The sequence below is a fragment of the Balaenoptera musculus genome, chromosome 2, assembly GCF_009873245.2.
Source record: "Balaenoptera musculus isolate JJ_BM4_2016_0621 chromosome 2, mBalMus1.pri.v3, whole genome shotgun sequence".
Lineage (NCBI taxonomy): Eukaryota > Metazoa > Chordata > Mammalia > Artiodactyla > Balaenopteridae > Balaenoptera > Balaenoptera musculus.
Window position 1 is genome coordinate 91,142,173 of NC_045786.1, and position 16,277 is coordinate 91,158,449.

A 16,277-nucleotide genomic window follows, 5' to 3' on the forward strand; every position below is an offset into this window, starting at 1 on the left:
TGAGAAAGCTGCACTTCCATTGGTTAAAAATACCTCAAAGGCGGGGTCTCCTGGTGTTGACCAATAGAAAGGCCGAGTTCCCCTCCACCAGACGCACGTTCTTCACCATCCCCCACCAACACGAAGGCGCCAAACGGCGTGTCCAGGCAACGAGTGCGCGGCAGAGCCCCACCCGGCTCACGTTGTCCAATGAGGACCCAGGAACCAAGCTTGGGGCGGGGCCTGGTGCGTCTTTGAAACCGAGGCGCCAGCTGCAGGAAGATGGCGGCTCGGCCGCGGAGGCATCGCTCGCGAGCTGCAAAGCAGCCGCGGGGTGACTTTTGTGATGGCGCTAAGAAGGCGATTGATGAACCTTCTCTTACGACTTCCATGGAGTGGGACACGCAGGTGGTGAAAGGGTCTTCGCCACTCGGCCCCGCCGGGCTGGGGCTGGAGGAGCCGTCACCCGGCCCGCGGCTGCCATGGTGGCTGCAGCCCGAGAGGTGCGCTGTGTTCCAGTGTGCGCAGTGCCACGCCGTGCTCGCTGACTCTGTGCACCTCGCCTGGGACCTGTCGCGGTCCCTTGGAGCCGTGGTCTTCTCCAGTGAGTGGGCACGGCGTCTGGGAAGCGTTGCCGCTTTCTTACTGGGTGGCTGGGAGCCGGCTGGGAGGAAAGCGGGATGAAAATTTGGACGGAAATTAACTCCTTGGCCAGGGGTCGGGGGCGAATCACTTTTCATGATTTTTGTGGCCATGATGAGTCTTTCTGGAGGGGAGAGTTTTTCCCTTTCAATGTCTCACAGGTAGTCATTCTGACCCGTGTTTGTCTTCCTAGGAGTCACAAATAATGTAGTTTTGGAGGCTCCCTTCCTAGTTGGCATTGAAGGTTCGCTCAAAGGCAGGTACGTACTGAGAATTCCAGATCTCTAGTCATTCCCTGACTTAATGAGACTGAGGAGCGTGGAACCGACTTGTACGAGGAGAAAACAGTTTATTCCTATCTTGCACTAGACTAAAAGTCTGTTCCATCCATACAGTGTATTGGAAGGATGCTCCCTTTACTTGATTGAGTCTTGTACGAACTTGATGTATTAATGAAATGGAAAAGATATTGGCGTTTAGGTTTTAAGGTCTTTCTGAGGGCCACATCTCCCTAGTGGGTTGTGCAAGTGAAGTGAGTTTAAGAAAGTTATGTCTAGTAGGGGAAAAAGAAGAAAATTACCTTTAAGTGTATAGTGAGAATCACTTACCATAAACTACAATCCTTTGACAATAACTAAGAATTACAAGTTTTCATTTAACCTGGAATTTGTAATAAGTTATGGCAGGACTAATTCTGCTGTAAACTGGGGAAAAACACAGGTGGAAAGTTACTTGAATATTGCCTGGTAAACTTTGCATCTTGACTGTAGTGTGATTTACAAGTGACAACAAAGTACTCAGTGAATTCAGTAGTACAAAGCTACTCAGTTTTCAGTGTTGGTTTTAACAGCAAGACAATTCATTCTGACCACAATTTGGTTCAATTTTAGGGTTAAATAGAGTACGTATAGGAATTCTTAGTTGCTGTACTCAGGAAGAGTTCTGCAGCTCCTCTTTCCTAACTGAAAGATACTCCCTATCCTTGCAGGAGTGTCCTCTTCCCACCCAAAGGAAACAGAGAGGGAAGGAGTGATGGCCTTCTTGGAACTGGTTCATTTGGGGCCAGAGGCAGAAGCTCTCTGAATATCTTCTTAGAGGGAAGCACATCTAGCTAGACCTGTGCTGTCCAGTACTGTAGCCGCTAGCCACATGGTGGCTATTGAGCACTTAAAAGGTGGCCATTCTGAATTGAAGTATGCTGTGAGTGCAAAATACACACCAGATTTTGAAAGCTTGGCCCAAAACATTGAATAATTTAAAAGTACTGATTACATGGGGTTTTTTCTTGATTTTTTGGTTTCTGGCCACGATTTACGGCTTGTGGGAATCTTAGTTCCCAGACCAGGGATCGAACCCAGGTTCAGGGCAGTGAAAGTGCCCAGTCTTAACCACTGGACCCTCAGGGAATTCCCTTGATTACGATGTTTTTGAATATTGGGTAGCATAAAATACATTAAAGCTAATTTTACCTGTTTCTTTTACTTTTTTTTTTAAAGCTAAACTAATAGAAGATGTAAAATTACTTATGTGGCTTGCATTCTTAATAGACAGTACAGATCTAGATGGTTTACAAAACACTGGACAGAAAGTTCCATGTGTTTGGAATAAGGAGAGCCGTGGGACTCAGCAGGAAGAGATTCCTCAATCAGGAATTGGCTCACTCGATTATGGAGGATGAGAAGTCCCAAGAGACAAGGTTGATAAGCTGGAGACACAGGAGAGCCAGAGGTTTAGTTCTAGTCCAAGTCCACAGGCCTGAGATCCATGAGCCAAAGGTGTAGGTTCCAGTACAAAAGCCAGCAGGCTCCAGACCCAGGAAGAGCTGAACGTTTCAGTTCAAGTTCAAAGGCAGGAAAAAAAGATCAGTGTTGCAACTCACATGAGAGGGTCAGCCTTTTTGTTCTATTCAGGTCTTCAACTGATTAGATGAGGGTCACCCACGATAAGGAGGGCAAACTGCTTTACTCAGTCTACTGAATCAGATATTACTCTCATTCAAAAACATACTCATAAACACATTCAGAATAACATTTGACCAAATAACTGGGCACTGTTTGGCTAGGTCAAGCTGACACATAAATTTAATCATTACGTGTTAACCTGGCATCCACATGCATCTCCTAAACCCATACTTAATCTCCAAATAAAGACAATAACAAGGTCGTAATTCTTCCTAACCTGTTACAGCTATCTTGCATACAACTAAAAATGCACTAAACCCTCCTCCAGAAAAGGAGATAAAGTCCTTAAGTGATACTTACTTTTCTCCTTGATATCTCATAGCTTAAATACTATGATGTAAAATTAATACTTAAATACTATAATAAAAAGTCAGTACATCTTACGTTACATGATAAGGGAAAAGAAAGGGAAGAAAACATAAACACACATATACATGTAAACCTATTCATAACAAAATGAGATATTCATGACAATTACATTCCTGTAACTGGTCACATGGTCATAGCTGGTATTTATAACTACCCTCTTCCACTACCCATTCTGTATTCCTTTTGCCTTCAGCAGGCACTCAGATGATCATAGTTCTTTACCTGGTGTGATGCAAACCTTCATTCCTGGGCCATTAGCAGACTAATAGTCAATGAAATATTTGTTATATGTTACATGCTAAGCATAATTTTGGGATCTCTTTACATTTTGCTCTGTGCCATTTATTTATTTTTTTAAAGACACTTTTAAAATTAATTATTTATTTATTGTCTGCGTTGGGTCTTGGTTGCTGCGCGCGGGCTTTCTCTAGTTGCGACGAGCGGGGCTACTCTTTGTTGCGGCGCACGGGCTTCTCATTGCGGTGGCTTCTCTGTTTCGGAGCATGGGCTCTAGGTGTGCGGGCTTCAGTAGTTGTGGCATGCGGGTTCAGTAGTTGTAGCTTGCTGGCTCTAGAGTGCAGGCTCAGTAGTTGTGGCACATGGGCTTAGTTGCTCCGCAGCATGTGGGATCTTCCTGGACCAGGGAACGAACCTGTGCCCCTGCATTGGCACTCAGGTTCTTAACCACTGTGCCACCAGGGAAGTCCCAGCTCTGTGCCATTTATTAGTTTCTACAGACATTTGTCTATATGTACTGTGGTTTGTCTGATATAATTAATTCCTACTTAGGAATTAATAAAAATGCAACTTTATTTCATGGCTTGCTTTTTGGTAACATAGTCACAAAAGTACAGTACTGCATGTGTGGTGTGGGACTTCATTTACCAGTAAATTTATATTTTGTTGCTTTGTCTTTAGTGTCCATTGACATGAATATTTATTTTTAGCCATGAAATTATTATACTTTGTTAGTGCTCATTTACTGCATATAGTATATTATGTTTATACAGATATTTTTTTTCCCTTACCAAACCACTCTAAATTGCTTTCAGTACATGAATGATGAAACAGTTAACTTTTTCTTAAATATTTTTTGTAATATTTGGATTTGTCTTATATACCAGCAAATAAGGTAAGCGACTTACCCACATGGTATAACTAGAACTAAAATCCATGTTTCCTGATTCCTCATCCAGTAATCTTTCAAAGGATAAAGGAAAATAAAATAGCTTGCTAGGACAATACGATTTATTTTCTTTCTTTTGCATTTTATCTGGGTAATTCTTTATTTTTTGTTATATCTGCAAAAAAACCAAAACAAAACCTGATTTGAGTTCTATTAATAAATTGCTTAGTAAGCCCTAATCGATTTGATTATTTTACTTTAACTGGAAATTGGCTTAATGGTAGCTAATTTATATGGTCATCTGTAGTTTTATATGTTTAAATGTTTTGTTTTTTTTTTAAATAAATTTATTTATTTATGGCTGCGTTGGGTCTTCGTTGCTGCCCGCGGGCTTTCTCTAGTTGTGGAGAGCGGGGGCTACCCTTCATTGCTATGCACAGGCTTCTCAGTGAGGTGGCTTCTCTTTGTTGCGGAGCACAGGCTGGAGGCACGCGGGCTTCAGTAGTTGTGGCACGCGAGCTCAGTAGTTGTGGCTTACGGGCTCTAGAGCGCAGGCTCAGTAGTGTGGTGCATGGGCTTAGTTGCTCCGCGGCATGTGGGATCTTCCCGGACCAGGGTTCGAACCTGTGTCCCCTGTATTGGCAGGTGGATTCTTAACCACTGCGCCACCAGGGAAGTCCCTGTTTAAATGTTAATCTGATTTGTTAGCTCTTTTTCTGCTTTCAGATATAAATTACTTCAGTGAAATGACAGTTATATATATGATTGCTTTTGTGGCCAGAATCCACAAGGGTATCTATAATCTCTGAGTCAACCTTTCTTGAATGTGACATTTCCTCAGTCTCATTCCTATTATAGCCTATTTTTTAGGAATGAGTCCGTAACATGAGTTATTTTGTATTTGTTCTCTGATTTTCTTTCTTAACCCATATCCTGTTTTTTCCTCCCAGCACTTACAACCTTTTATTCTGTAGTTCCTGTGAGATTCCCATTGGTTTCCATCTGTATTCTACTCATGCTGCCCTGGCTGCCTTGAGAGGTCACTTCTGCCTTTCCGCTGACAAAATGGTGTGGTAAGTAGACTTAGATATTCTTTATCAAATAAATTTTAAAACATCTTCCAGAAAAGGCAGAATGTTTGTACCAGAGAAGATGCTAAAGCCAGGTACTGTTTCTTACAAAAAAGATGGTAATGGGACCAAAACATAGTCTTATAACATTATGATCATTTTAGATGTCTCATAATCATACCATGTGTTAATAATCATACCACGGAATAACTGAGAGGATATTCTTTCATTCCAAGAACTTTTGGAAGGTAAGTTTTTGCAAAATAATGCTGTAGTAGACACTTTTGGGGTTTGTGCCTAGCCCCTGTCTCCCTCCCATAGTGTGGGACTTTGTGGCCATGTTTGTTATCCTGTGTGATACCACTCCCAGGTGATGGGACCAGGAATAGACCTGACCTAAGCTAAGCCAATCAGGCTTTTTACCCTAAGAATTTGAAATAAAGACCCAGAGACACTGGTCATCTGTAGATGGAACTGGTGCTGAAGCTGGGAAGTGAAAGCTCTAGGTTTAGGGTAGATATTTTCTATGTCGTGCATGTAAATGCAGAGAAATTTTGTCTACAGAAAAAGAAGAATGAAGCAGATACACAAAGAAAAGTAAAAAATAATGACCATGTGGCCTCATAAAGTCAGAAAAAGTTCCCTATTGGTTGTTCCTTCTCATGAATTACTTTGGATATTTCTTATCTTTCTAAATATAAATTTTACTTTTTACTTAAGCTTTTCTGTTATTGCAACAAACTGAAACATCCATCAACATCTTTTCTTGGTTATTAGAAACAAAAACAGCCATTGATGACCTAGTTTGTGTCAGGTATTGTACTATGCTTACCTCACTGAGTTGTTTGTTTGTTTGTTTGTTTTTTTTTCCCCTTACTGAGTTCTTAATGTAAGAAAACTGGGGCTTGCAGATGTGGAGGAGCTGAGAATTGAGTCCATGTCTTAACTCCAAAGCTTAATTTCCATTCATAAAACAGAAAGTTTCCTTTTCCTCATTTAATGCGCTTAGATGGGTGTTTCTAGCTGAGCTATGGATGACAAGAGAAATAAAACTTATAAATAAGGGGGACTTCCCTGGTGGTCCAGTGGTTAAGAATCCACCTTCCAGTGCAGGGGGCGCAGGTTTGATCCCTGGTCAGGGAACTAAGATCCCACATGCCATGGGGCAACTAAGCCTGCGTGCTGCAACTACTGAGACCATGCACTCTGGAGTCCAAGTGCCACAACTAGAGAGAAGCCTGCGTGCTGCAACAAAGAGCTCGCGTGTCGCAACTAAGACCCAACACAGCCACATAAATAAATATTATTTTAAAAAAACCTTATAAATAGGGGACTTCCCTGGTGGTCCAGTGGTTAAGACTCCACAAAAACAAACAAACAACCTTAAAAATAAAGCCCATCCTTTACCATGAGGTTGTTCAGTGCGCATTAGGTACACTATTTGTTCTTCAATGCCAATTTTCTTTTTTTTTTAACATTTATTTATTTATTTATTTGGCTTAACTTGGTCTTAGTTGCGGCACACGCGTGGATGGTTGTGGTGTGCGGGATCTAGTTCCCTGACCAGGGATCAAACCCCGGGCCCCCTGCATTGGGAGTGTGGAGTCTTAACCAGGGACCACCAGGGAGGTCCCTCAATGCTGATTTTCAACAGGATATATGTACTTGAGATGGATTGATATTTTACTTTCAATTTCTAGTTTATTCTTAAATAATTTCTATTTAGAATTAAGTTTAAAGACACAGGGAAAAGTATCTCTAAATGTGTGCTATTCGTAACCTCGAATCTTTTTTAGAAACAGTTTTAAGTAATTATTCCAGCCAACTTGTAATTGAGTTTTTGCTTAGGGAAATAAGCTTTTAGTAACAAAAATTTTTAATATAAATTTGAAAAGCATTATGAGATTTTTAAGTAATTTCTTAATCAAAATGAGGAGCTGGACTCAAAGGTCAGTATATTCTTTCTGATTAAGTAGAAATTAGGGAACTTCCCTGGTGGTGCAGTGGTTAAGAATCCACCTGCCAATGCGGGCGACATAGGTTTGAGCCCTGGTCCGAGATGATCCCACATGCCGCAGAGCAACTAAGCCCGTGCACCTAGAGCCTGTGCTCAGCAACAAGAGAAGCCACTGTAATGAGAAGCCGATGCGCCACAATGAAGAGTAGTCCCCGCTCGCCACAACTAGAGAAAGCCCCGCACGCAGCAACAAAGACCCAACTCAGTCAAAAAATAAAATTAAATTTAAAAAAAAAAGGGAAAGTATAGGTAGCATGAGTCTGGGAATATGATAAATCTATGTCTGTGTGTATCAGAATGAATTTGGTTGCTAGTTACAGAAAACCAAAGAGTGGCTTTAACAAGTACAGGGTGGGGCAGTTGGCCACTCCAGGATTGTTCTAGTCGCTCAGCCATGACAGGGCTCTGGGTCAGCATCTCTGGTTCTCTTGGCCTTTTCCTCTTGGATGCTGCAAGTATAAGCATTACATCCATAAATAGTAGCATCCAAAACTGAAAGGAAAAGGATACGGTAAGTGTGGGAACACAGGGAATGGTCTCCTTTTATCAGCAAAACTTTCCTTATCATTGGCAGAACTATGTCACATGGTTGCCTTAAGCTGGGAAAGCAAATATGTGACAGTAGGGAATAAGATTGCCACAGTTGGCCCAGAACAGTTATGATTCATCTTTTAGGACTGGACACACTGCTGCCCTAAACAAAATCTGGGTTCTGTTAGCAACAAAAACTTGAGGAATGGCTGTGGGGTAGGCAACCAACAGTATTTGTCACAATTGTGGTTACTTTTCTTCTAACTGTGCTACACCATCTACTGGTAGAGTATGAGGCTTATACTTATCACAATTATTCATATGACCCTGGTTTTTTGTCTTTAGTTTGTCCTAGGATAATTTTAAATCATGTATTCTGGGCTGGCAAGGGGTGAGATGAGGCACAGGGTCTCTCTGATGACTTATTTTTTTTTTATATGTAAAAAATTCTATATTTTTTTGCGTTATTTTTGGCTGCGTTGGGTCTTCCTTGCTGCGCGCGGGCTTTCTCTAGTTGCGGCCAGCGGGGGCTTCTCATTGCAATGGCTTCTCTTTGTTGTGGAGCACGGGCTCTAGGTGCACGGGCTTCAGTAGTTGTGGCACGTGGGCTCAGTAGTTGTGGCTCGCAGGCTCTAGAGTGCAGGCTTAGTAGTTGTGGTGCACGGGCTTAGTTGCTCTGAGGCATGTGGGATCTTCCCAGACCAGGGATCGAACCCGTGTCCCCTGCATTGGCAGGCGGATTCTTAACCACTGTGCCACCAGGGAAGTCCCTCTGATGACTTATTAATTGAGAATGTTTTTCCTACAAAATACATTATGAATCTTGAAATGGGAATCAGCAAGAAGGCAGTCTTTGCTTGAGAGATATTGCAAGTTTGGTTCCTTGATAATTATAACTGTGGTATGGTACTAATATTTTCTCTCTATATTTTCTATTTAGCTACCTCTTAAAAACAAAAGCCATAGTAAACGCATCTGAGATGGATATTCACAACGTACCTCTACCAGAAAAGGTTGCAGAGGTAAAATTTCATGATGGTTGTGTGTTTCCTTTAATATAGACAATTCCTAATAATCTGTACCCATGAATTTAGGGGCAGTGAAATGGTGAATACGCCAGTAACTCTTTGTACCTGGTTTGGCATTCCTTATTGAATTTGTGACACAAAGCAAAATAGTAAAGCCATATTGTCAAGTCTGGTTCAGGAGGAGGTGGAGAGCTGCTGAGCTCCACATTCCTATTCCTCCTCTCTGCTGGGTATGGACACCGTCATCCTTCATAGGTCTTTCCTCTTTGCAAGCACCTCATGCTTAGATAGCTTGGAGGAAAAAGAGTGCTGAAACCATCATTAAGAATTCTTACTTAAATGGGCTTTACTAGTGTTTCATGGTTTCGAGTTGAAGAAAGCAACTTTGTTTCAGTAGCTTGCTGGCTCATTCTGAGTGGAAATTTGGCTATAACTTTACTACGTTGGAAGAACAACCTTAGAATTTACTGTTGGTTTTGTTTTTAGCACTGTTAATAGTTTATTCCTCGGTAATTACACATTTAGTAACCAGGGCATTTACTTTTCAAAGTTTAAGTAACTTTTAGGACAGGGGAACAGTGATTTTTTTTTTCTTTTTTTGCATAATTAACTAAGCTCATGAAACCATGTTCTAAGCCAGGAATTGGCAAACTTTTTCTGTAAAGGACCAGACGACAAATGTCTTAAGCTAGACCATTCAGTCTCTACTGTTCACCTCTGCTATTGTAGTGCAAAAGCAGCCACAGATGGTATATAAACACATGGATATAGCTTTGTAGCAATAAAACATTATTAAAACAAATGGGCAGCAGGCTATCCTGCAGTCCATAGTTTGCCTACCCTTGCTCTGAGCAACTAAGTTGATGAGCAGGGTCAGTAAATACTGTGGTTAGAAATAACTCGTATGGGAGATAACTTCTAGAATGGTGGCCCGAGGAGCTGCATGGACCCCTCCCCAACAAAACAGCCATAACCAAAGAAAATTATAAAGAAAACAGCCATCTTAAGTCTGTGGAAATTTTCCTCAAGGCTTAAAGCAAATGAAGAGATATTTATTGAAGAAAATCTACTAGACCTTGGTAAGAGCAGTGAAAACCTGTGGCATTTGAGCCACAACCTACTCCCTCCCTCCCTTGCCCCTCCAGCTCAGAGGGAGGGAGGCTCCATCTGGGCAAATGCAGCCAAGAGCACAGGGATCCTTTTCCCCCAGCTCTCAGTTTAGGGCTGTGGTATCTTCCCAGGAGGGGCAGGCTACCAGCATTTCTCATCAGAAGCTCTATTCTAGGCAAGAACAGCCATCTGTAGTGTGCAAGTTCTACCACCGGCACAATAGGCTAAGAGTACTAGGAACCCAGTCACTTTTGGCCCAGCTTGCTTGTAGGGCAGAGGCTTCATGCTGACAGATGCAAGCAGAGAAGACCAGAAGCTACTGCCTCTGCCCAGCACCCTGCTGGTAAAGCAGGGGTGTTACTCTGAGAGACACTAAGCCACCCCAGCTTGGGAGCCCATATTAAGAGGTAGATTGTAAAAAAAGAGCTCTGAAGCTTTCCCGAGGGAACTAACTTTATTTGGAACAGGGTGTGGGGATATTCGAGTCTAAGGATTCTACCCAAAACAACGGAGATTTTGGTGGTGAGCAGTTAAGAGGAAGCTGATAGTCCATGTGAACAATAAGCTAAACCATGGACAAGTTAGAAATTTATAAGAGAAAATCAGGGAAACAGCTAAAATAAGAGCCCTCCTGGGGTTGGAACAAAAGAAGACTGGCCTTAAAGACTACCCCTGTATAAATGGGTCTGATTTTTTTTTTTTTTTTTTTTTTTTTTGGCTGTGTTGGGTCTTCGTTTCTGTGTGAGGGCTTTCTCCAGTTGCGGCAAGTGGGGGCCACTCTTCATCGTGGTGCGCGGGCCTCTCACTATCACGGCCTCTCTTGTTGTGGAGCACAGGCTCCAGACGCGCAGGCTTAGTTGTGGCACACGGGCCTAGTTGCTCCGCGGCATGTGGGATCATCCCAGACCAGGGCTCGAACCCGTGTCCCCTGCATTGGCAGGCAGATTCTCAACCACTGTGCCACCAGGGAAGCCCTGGGTCTGATTTTAATTGGATTAGACTGTGGAGCAATTTATGTCCCAGGGCACTGTCAAAATAGAGCAGTCGGCCAGAAATTAGTGAAGGCTAATAGCTGGGTATGATATCAACAAAGGCATCCAGTTTACACAGAGCTCAGGGAAAGAGAGTCAAAGAAGGCCCTGCTAAATCCACTGTCATCCCAGGGTGACTGCACATGCCCAAGGCCGTGTCCTCCAAGGAGTGACATCAGAGGCTGCACACTGTGAGGGAAATAGACATCAATGAAATAGTCAAGCCAACTACTCAACAGATAAAAAATAACCACTACAAGCCAGGACTTGGGGTGGAGGTAGGGGGGTGTTTAATATCCCAAGTTGCTTTAATATGTTATCTAAAATGTCTGGTTTTCAATAAAAATTAGGAGACATGCAAAGAAAAGTATGACCCATACACAGGATAAAATACAGGCATCAGAAACTGTGTTTGAGAAGGCCCAGATGTTGGGACTTAGCAGACACAACCTTCAAAGCAGCAATTAAAAGTATGTGCAAAAGGGGCTTCCCTATTGGTGCAGTGGTTAAGAATCTGCCTGCCAATGCAGGGGACACAGGTTCGAGCCCTGGTCCGGGAAGATCCCACATGCTGCGGAGCAACTAAGCCCATGTGCCACAACTATTGAGCCTGCGCTCTAGAGCCCACGAGCCAGGACTACTGAAGCCCACATGCCTAGAGCCCGTGCTCCACAACAAGAGAAGCCACCGCAATGAGAAGCCCGCGCACCGCAACGAAGAGTAGCCCCCACTCGCCGCAACTAGAAAAAGCCTGTGCACAGCAACGAAGACCCAACGCGGCCAAAGATTAAAAAAAAATAATAAATTTTTTTAAAAAGGGCTTAAAAAACAAATAACACCTAAATGGAAATCCTGGAGTTGAAATACAATCAACAAGAGAACAAACGTATGGACACCAAGGGGGGAAAGCGGGGGGGGGGGGGGGGGGTGGTTTGATGAATTGGGAGATTGGGATTGACATGTATACACTGATGTGTATAAAATTAATGACTAATAAGGACCTGCTGTATAAAAAAATAAAATTAAAAAAAAAAAGTACAATCAACAACTGAATTGAAAAATTCACCAGAGAGGCTCAACAGCAGATTTGAATTGGGCAAAGAATCAGCGAACTTGGAGATAGATTGATGAGATTTGCAATCTGAAGAAGAAAAAACTAAAAAATGAAGAAAAATTAACTGAGCCTAAGAGACCTGTTGGACACCATCAAGCACACCTAAATATGCTTTGGTAATGGGACTACAAAAGGGAGAGGAAAGAGAAAGTAGAAAAAATGTTCAAGGAAATAATGGTTGAAAACTTCCCAAATCTTATAAAAGACAATCTACATGTCTATAACCTCAACAAGCACAGGCAGGATAAATGCAGAGAGAACTATAACCCAACACACAGTAAAAATGTTGAGCGCTAAAGACTGAAGAAAAATCTTGAAAGTAACAAAAATGATTCATTGTGTCCAAGAGCACCCAAATAAGATTAATGGGCTCTAGAGTGACCTGTTTAAGCAAAATTTCCTGATGAATTTTGTGTATTCTTGTATCTTGGATCATAAAAAGTAGATTTTGTGCTATGCAAATTATGTTAGAAATATCTTTTTTTTTTTTTTTACTTCAACAGAAGACTTATCCATGATAACTTTGTGAGTCTGAGTACAGGTTGTATGCTGAGTAACACCACTAAGTTTGGTTCTAGGTATAGCTATTCTAAGCTGAAAAAACTATTGAAAATTAGCTACCACAGACATCTGTTCTAAATCTGACAACCAGAGCTACTTTTGAAGGTGATTAGCAGAATATTAAAGACAGACATTTGTTACTGTGAACAAAGAATTAGAAAAAAAAAATTCTTGCCACTGGAAAAAAAGGGAAAGACTGATTAATGCTTCTGTTTCCACAAGCTTTCTTATCCCCCTTTATTCTTGTCTTCCTCCCCAGGTTTTGGAGTTATCACCAAGCTGGTGATAAGGGCTAGGAAGGATGGAGACTAAAAGCAGTGATGCTCAGCAGTGGCTGGTCTTTTTCCACATGAAACTTTGTATCTGTCACCATATTGTGCTCTAGGTTTGTTGTATAAAGTTCTTTCAGAAATAGAACAGATGTCCTTTTGAAATGTGTTGCAGTTTTGCCAGCTCCCAATCACTAGCTTAAGTCTGAAGTGGCTTCTAGAACCAGCAGATTGAGAGTTAAATTTAAGATTCCCTGATAATCTATGTATTTCTCTTCCCAGCTGAAAGAGAAGATAATGTTAACGCATACTCGCTTAAATTCACTCATGAAGATTCTGAAGGAAGTGACTCCTGACCAGTCCAAGCCAACAAACTGATCCAGAAATCAAAGCTTGAGAATCATGTTCAGGCCTTATTGCTGTCTTCAACAACAGGTGCTGTTTGATCACTTCTCAAGAAAGATCAGTTTCAAGGATGGATGGGAAATGTGGTTTATTCTGTTTACCTCTAGACTGATTTTCCAAGTGATTTGTGAAGCTGTTTCTGGAAGATGAGAAACTAAGGAGACTTCTATCCAGGTTTCATAGCTATTTGTCTTAAGAATTTATTTTAGCTTCTTATCAATTTCATAGTATTTATTTCGGAAAACATTTTGACTGCAAATTTAGGGATTAAGAGGCAATGTCCCATGAGTGCTCTGATCTAAAGATGCATGTTTGGCCTGAAAATAGCATTGTACTTATGTTGACTATTATTCCTACATGGAGCAACTGTCATATGAATACTGAGAAATCATTTTTTTCTTATGTGAAATACGGGTACATACATTTTCTGTAGCTTATGTTCAGTAAGTTAACTGCATAGTATATATTTATCTTTTCCCTTTTCAGTTGTAAACTGAGCTTAACAGGATAATAATGAAAGGAATGGTAAAAACATCAAACATTTACCGAAATGCTGCTTTCTTATATTTTGCTTTATGTAGCACTGTGGCTCAGTAGCTCATCATATTATTCATTTAATAAATATTTATGAAGTATTATGCTAGCTGCTGGGGATGAAAGATAAGCGAAAACAGCTACTCTGTATCCTCAGTTTATAATCTAGTCAAGAGATGGACACTCAAATAACCACATGAAGACATTTAAAATTACAACTGTAGTAAGGGTTCTGAAGAAAAGGGACATAGAGATATAAGCACATATAGCAAGTAACTGACCTGGTTTGGGGGTCAGGTAAGGCCTGTCTGTGGAAGTAATGTTTCAGCAGTGGTCTGAAAGATGAGTAGGCGTTTAGTAAGCTGACAGAGCAGTCTATACAAAGGCCCTGTGAGGCCCTTAAAAAGGCCTGTAGGAGTTACCACGGTGTCCAGAAACCAGAGGATGCAAGGCCTTGTCGGCCTTCCGAAGGATGTTTGTTTTTATCCCAACAACCTTGAAGACTTTTAAAGGAGGCCTATGACAGGATCAAATTTTCGTTTTCAGAACCTCATTAGGGTTGTCCTATGGAGAATGGGTGGGAGGGCGGCAAGCAGACCACTTAGGAGGGGCTGGCACTAGCACAATCAAGAGATGATAGCCAAGTGGTGGTGCACAGAGAAGTTAATGTGGTTCCAATGTGGCTAGCAGATTTTTTTTTTTGCTGCGCTGCGCAGCATGTGGGATCTTAGTTCCCTGACCAGGGATCGAACCCGCACCCCCTATATTGTAAGCGCAGTCTTAACCACTGGACCACCAGGGGAGTCCCCAGTGGCTAGCAGATTTAATAGCAGATTCTTTCCATTTTAGACTGCATATAGGATATTTTCCTTTAAAACTATTTGAGAGAGAAAATTCTGGCTCGCTTTATGCTTTTGAGTTGCAAAATTTGGTTAGGTAAGGGTGAAGCCTCTGGCAACAACCAGTACCAGAAAAGCTCTTTCTACTCCTAAAGAATAAGACCTAATCATAATACTATATTGAATCATCCTGGGATTTTTATTGTGTATTGGTATGTCTGCCTCAACGTATTTCCTTTCTTTAAAAAGCTGTTCTTACGTAGCTATTTTCCTTAACCTCTGGATTTGCTGTTTTGGTAGACTTTCAATAGAAAATTAAATGCTTGAACTTGACATCAAATTAAGCTGGCTGGTTTTAAATATTTTTTTTTCTCTCAAATACAAATTACATGTTTACTCTAGAAAAAAATTCAGATATAGATGTGTGACAAAGGAAAGGGTAAAAGTACACTTCTTCTTACATTTCTGAGAGGCACAATGTAGCATGCTGGGAGCCAAATGATTTAGATTCAGATTGTGGCTTGGTTACTTATTAGCCATGAACTTGAAGAATTAAACTCTTCTTGTAAAATAGGGATTAAAAACTAACTAGGGCTCTAGTGAGGATTAAATGAGTTAATGAATACATCTAATGTAATTAAGAGTAATGCTTAATATTAAGTGCTTAATAAATGCCAGCTATTATAACCTTCATGCGTGTGGACACATAGACATAAAAGGCAATTATATTTTTCACATTATTCTGCAACCTGCTTCTCAAATAATACATGTCACAGACAGCTTTCTATACCAGGCCTCACAAATTACTTAACACCTGCATATGATTCAATCATGAATACATCAGAATTTAACCATTGTTTTATTGGATCCTTGTCATGTCTTTGCGTATCTGTCCTGGTATTTCTGTAGGAGTGATTCCTAAAGTGGAACAGAGTCAAAGGGCATGTGCATTTACAATTTTGATATTATGCCTTCCATAAACTTTGTACCAATTGTACTAATACTAATGGTTGACTTTTTTAAACAAGGCCTTAGTGGTATAAAAGCTCCTCTGGAAGTCTATAACATCAATAATGACTGGCTGGTATTAACAGATTCTAAGGCTAGTTATCATTTATCATTGTATATATGTTGAATAAAAGTGTTTTCAAAATTCCATGTATTTATGAGAACAAAAAAATTGCATATTGAAAGTCCCCAAGTTGTACACTTTTGAGCTCCTTAATTAATGGCAGAAACCATCTCAATTTTTATAACTCCAGCATCTAGCACAGTACCTGGGAGTGGAGTACATCAGTGCGTGTTAAATGAATAGTCTCATAAATCAAAGGAAGGAGCTATTACATTAGTTGTCACATCACAAAAACCACATAGCTTTTGTTCTTCATTTGACAATAGCCAATCCCAAGGAAGTTTGTAACAGCTTTCTTTTTTTTTTTTTTTTTTTAATTTTTATTTATTTTTGGCTGTGTTGGGTCTTCGTTTCTGTGCGAGGGCCTTCTCCAGTTGCGGCGAGTGGGGGCCACTCTTAATCGCGGTGCGCGGGCCTCTCACTATCGCGGCCTCTCTTGTTGCGGAGCACAGGCTCCAGACGCGCAGGCTCAGTAGTTGTGGCTCACGGGCCCAGTTGCTCCGCGGCATGTGGGATCTTCCCAGACCAGGGCTTGAACCCGTATCCCTTGCATTGGCAG

General features: G+C 41.3%; 2 protein-coding genes across 2 annotated transcripts in view; one reads left to right on the forward strand and one right to left on the reverse strand.

The window, feature by feature from the left end:
• NUSAP1 (nucleolar and spindle associated protein 1) overlaps nt 1-4,165 on the reverse strand; it is a 37,398-nt gene extending 33,233 nt beyond the window's left edge. The window contains exon 1 of the mRNA XM_036843134.1: nt 4,097-4,165. Coding sequence (XP_036699029.1) covers nt 4,097-4,126 — 30 coding nt within the window. The 5' untranslated portion in view covers nt 4,127-4,165. The remainder of the gene's footprint in view (nt 1-4,096) is intronic.
• On the forward strand, nt 230-15,964 carry OIP5 (Opa interacting protein 5). The gene is made up of 5 exons (XM_036843138.1): nt 230-583; nt 815-881; nt 5,028-5,150; nt 8,636-8,717; nt 13,091-15,964. The coding sequence occupies exons 1-5, from the start codon at nt 262-264 to the stop codon at nt 13,184-13,186; spliced, it is 690 nt and encodes a 229-aa protein (XP_036699033.1). The 5' UTR covers nt 230-261; the 3' UTR covers nt 13,187-15,964.
• The last annotated feature ends 313 nt before the right edge of the window (nt 15,965-16,277 follow it).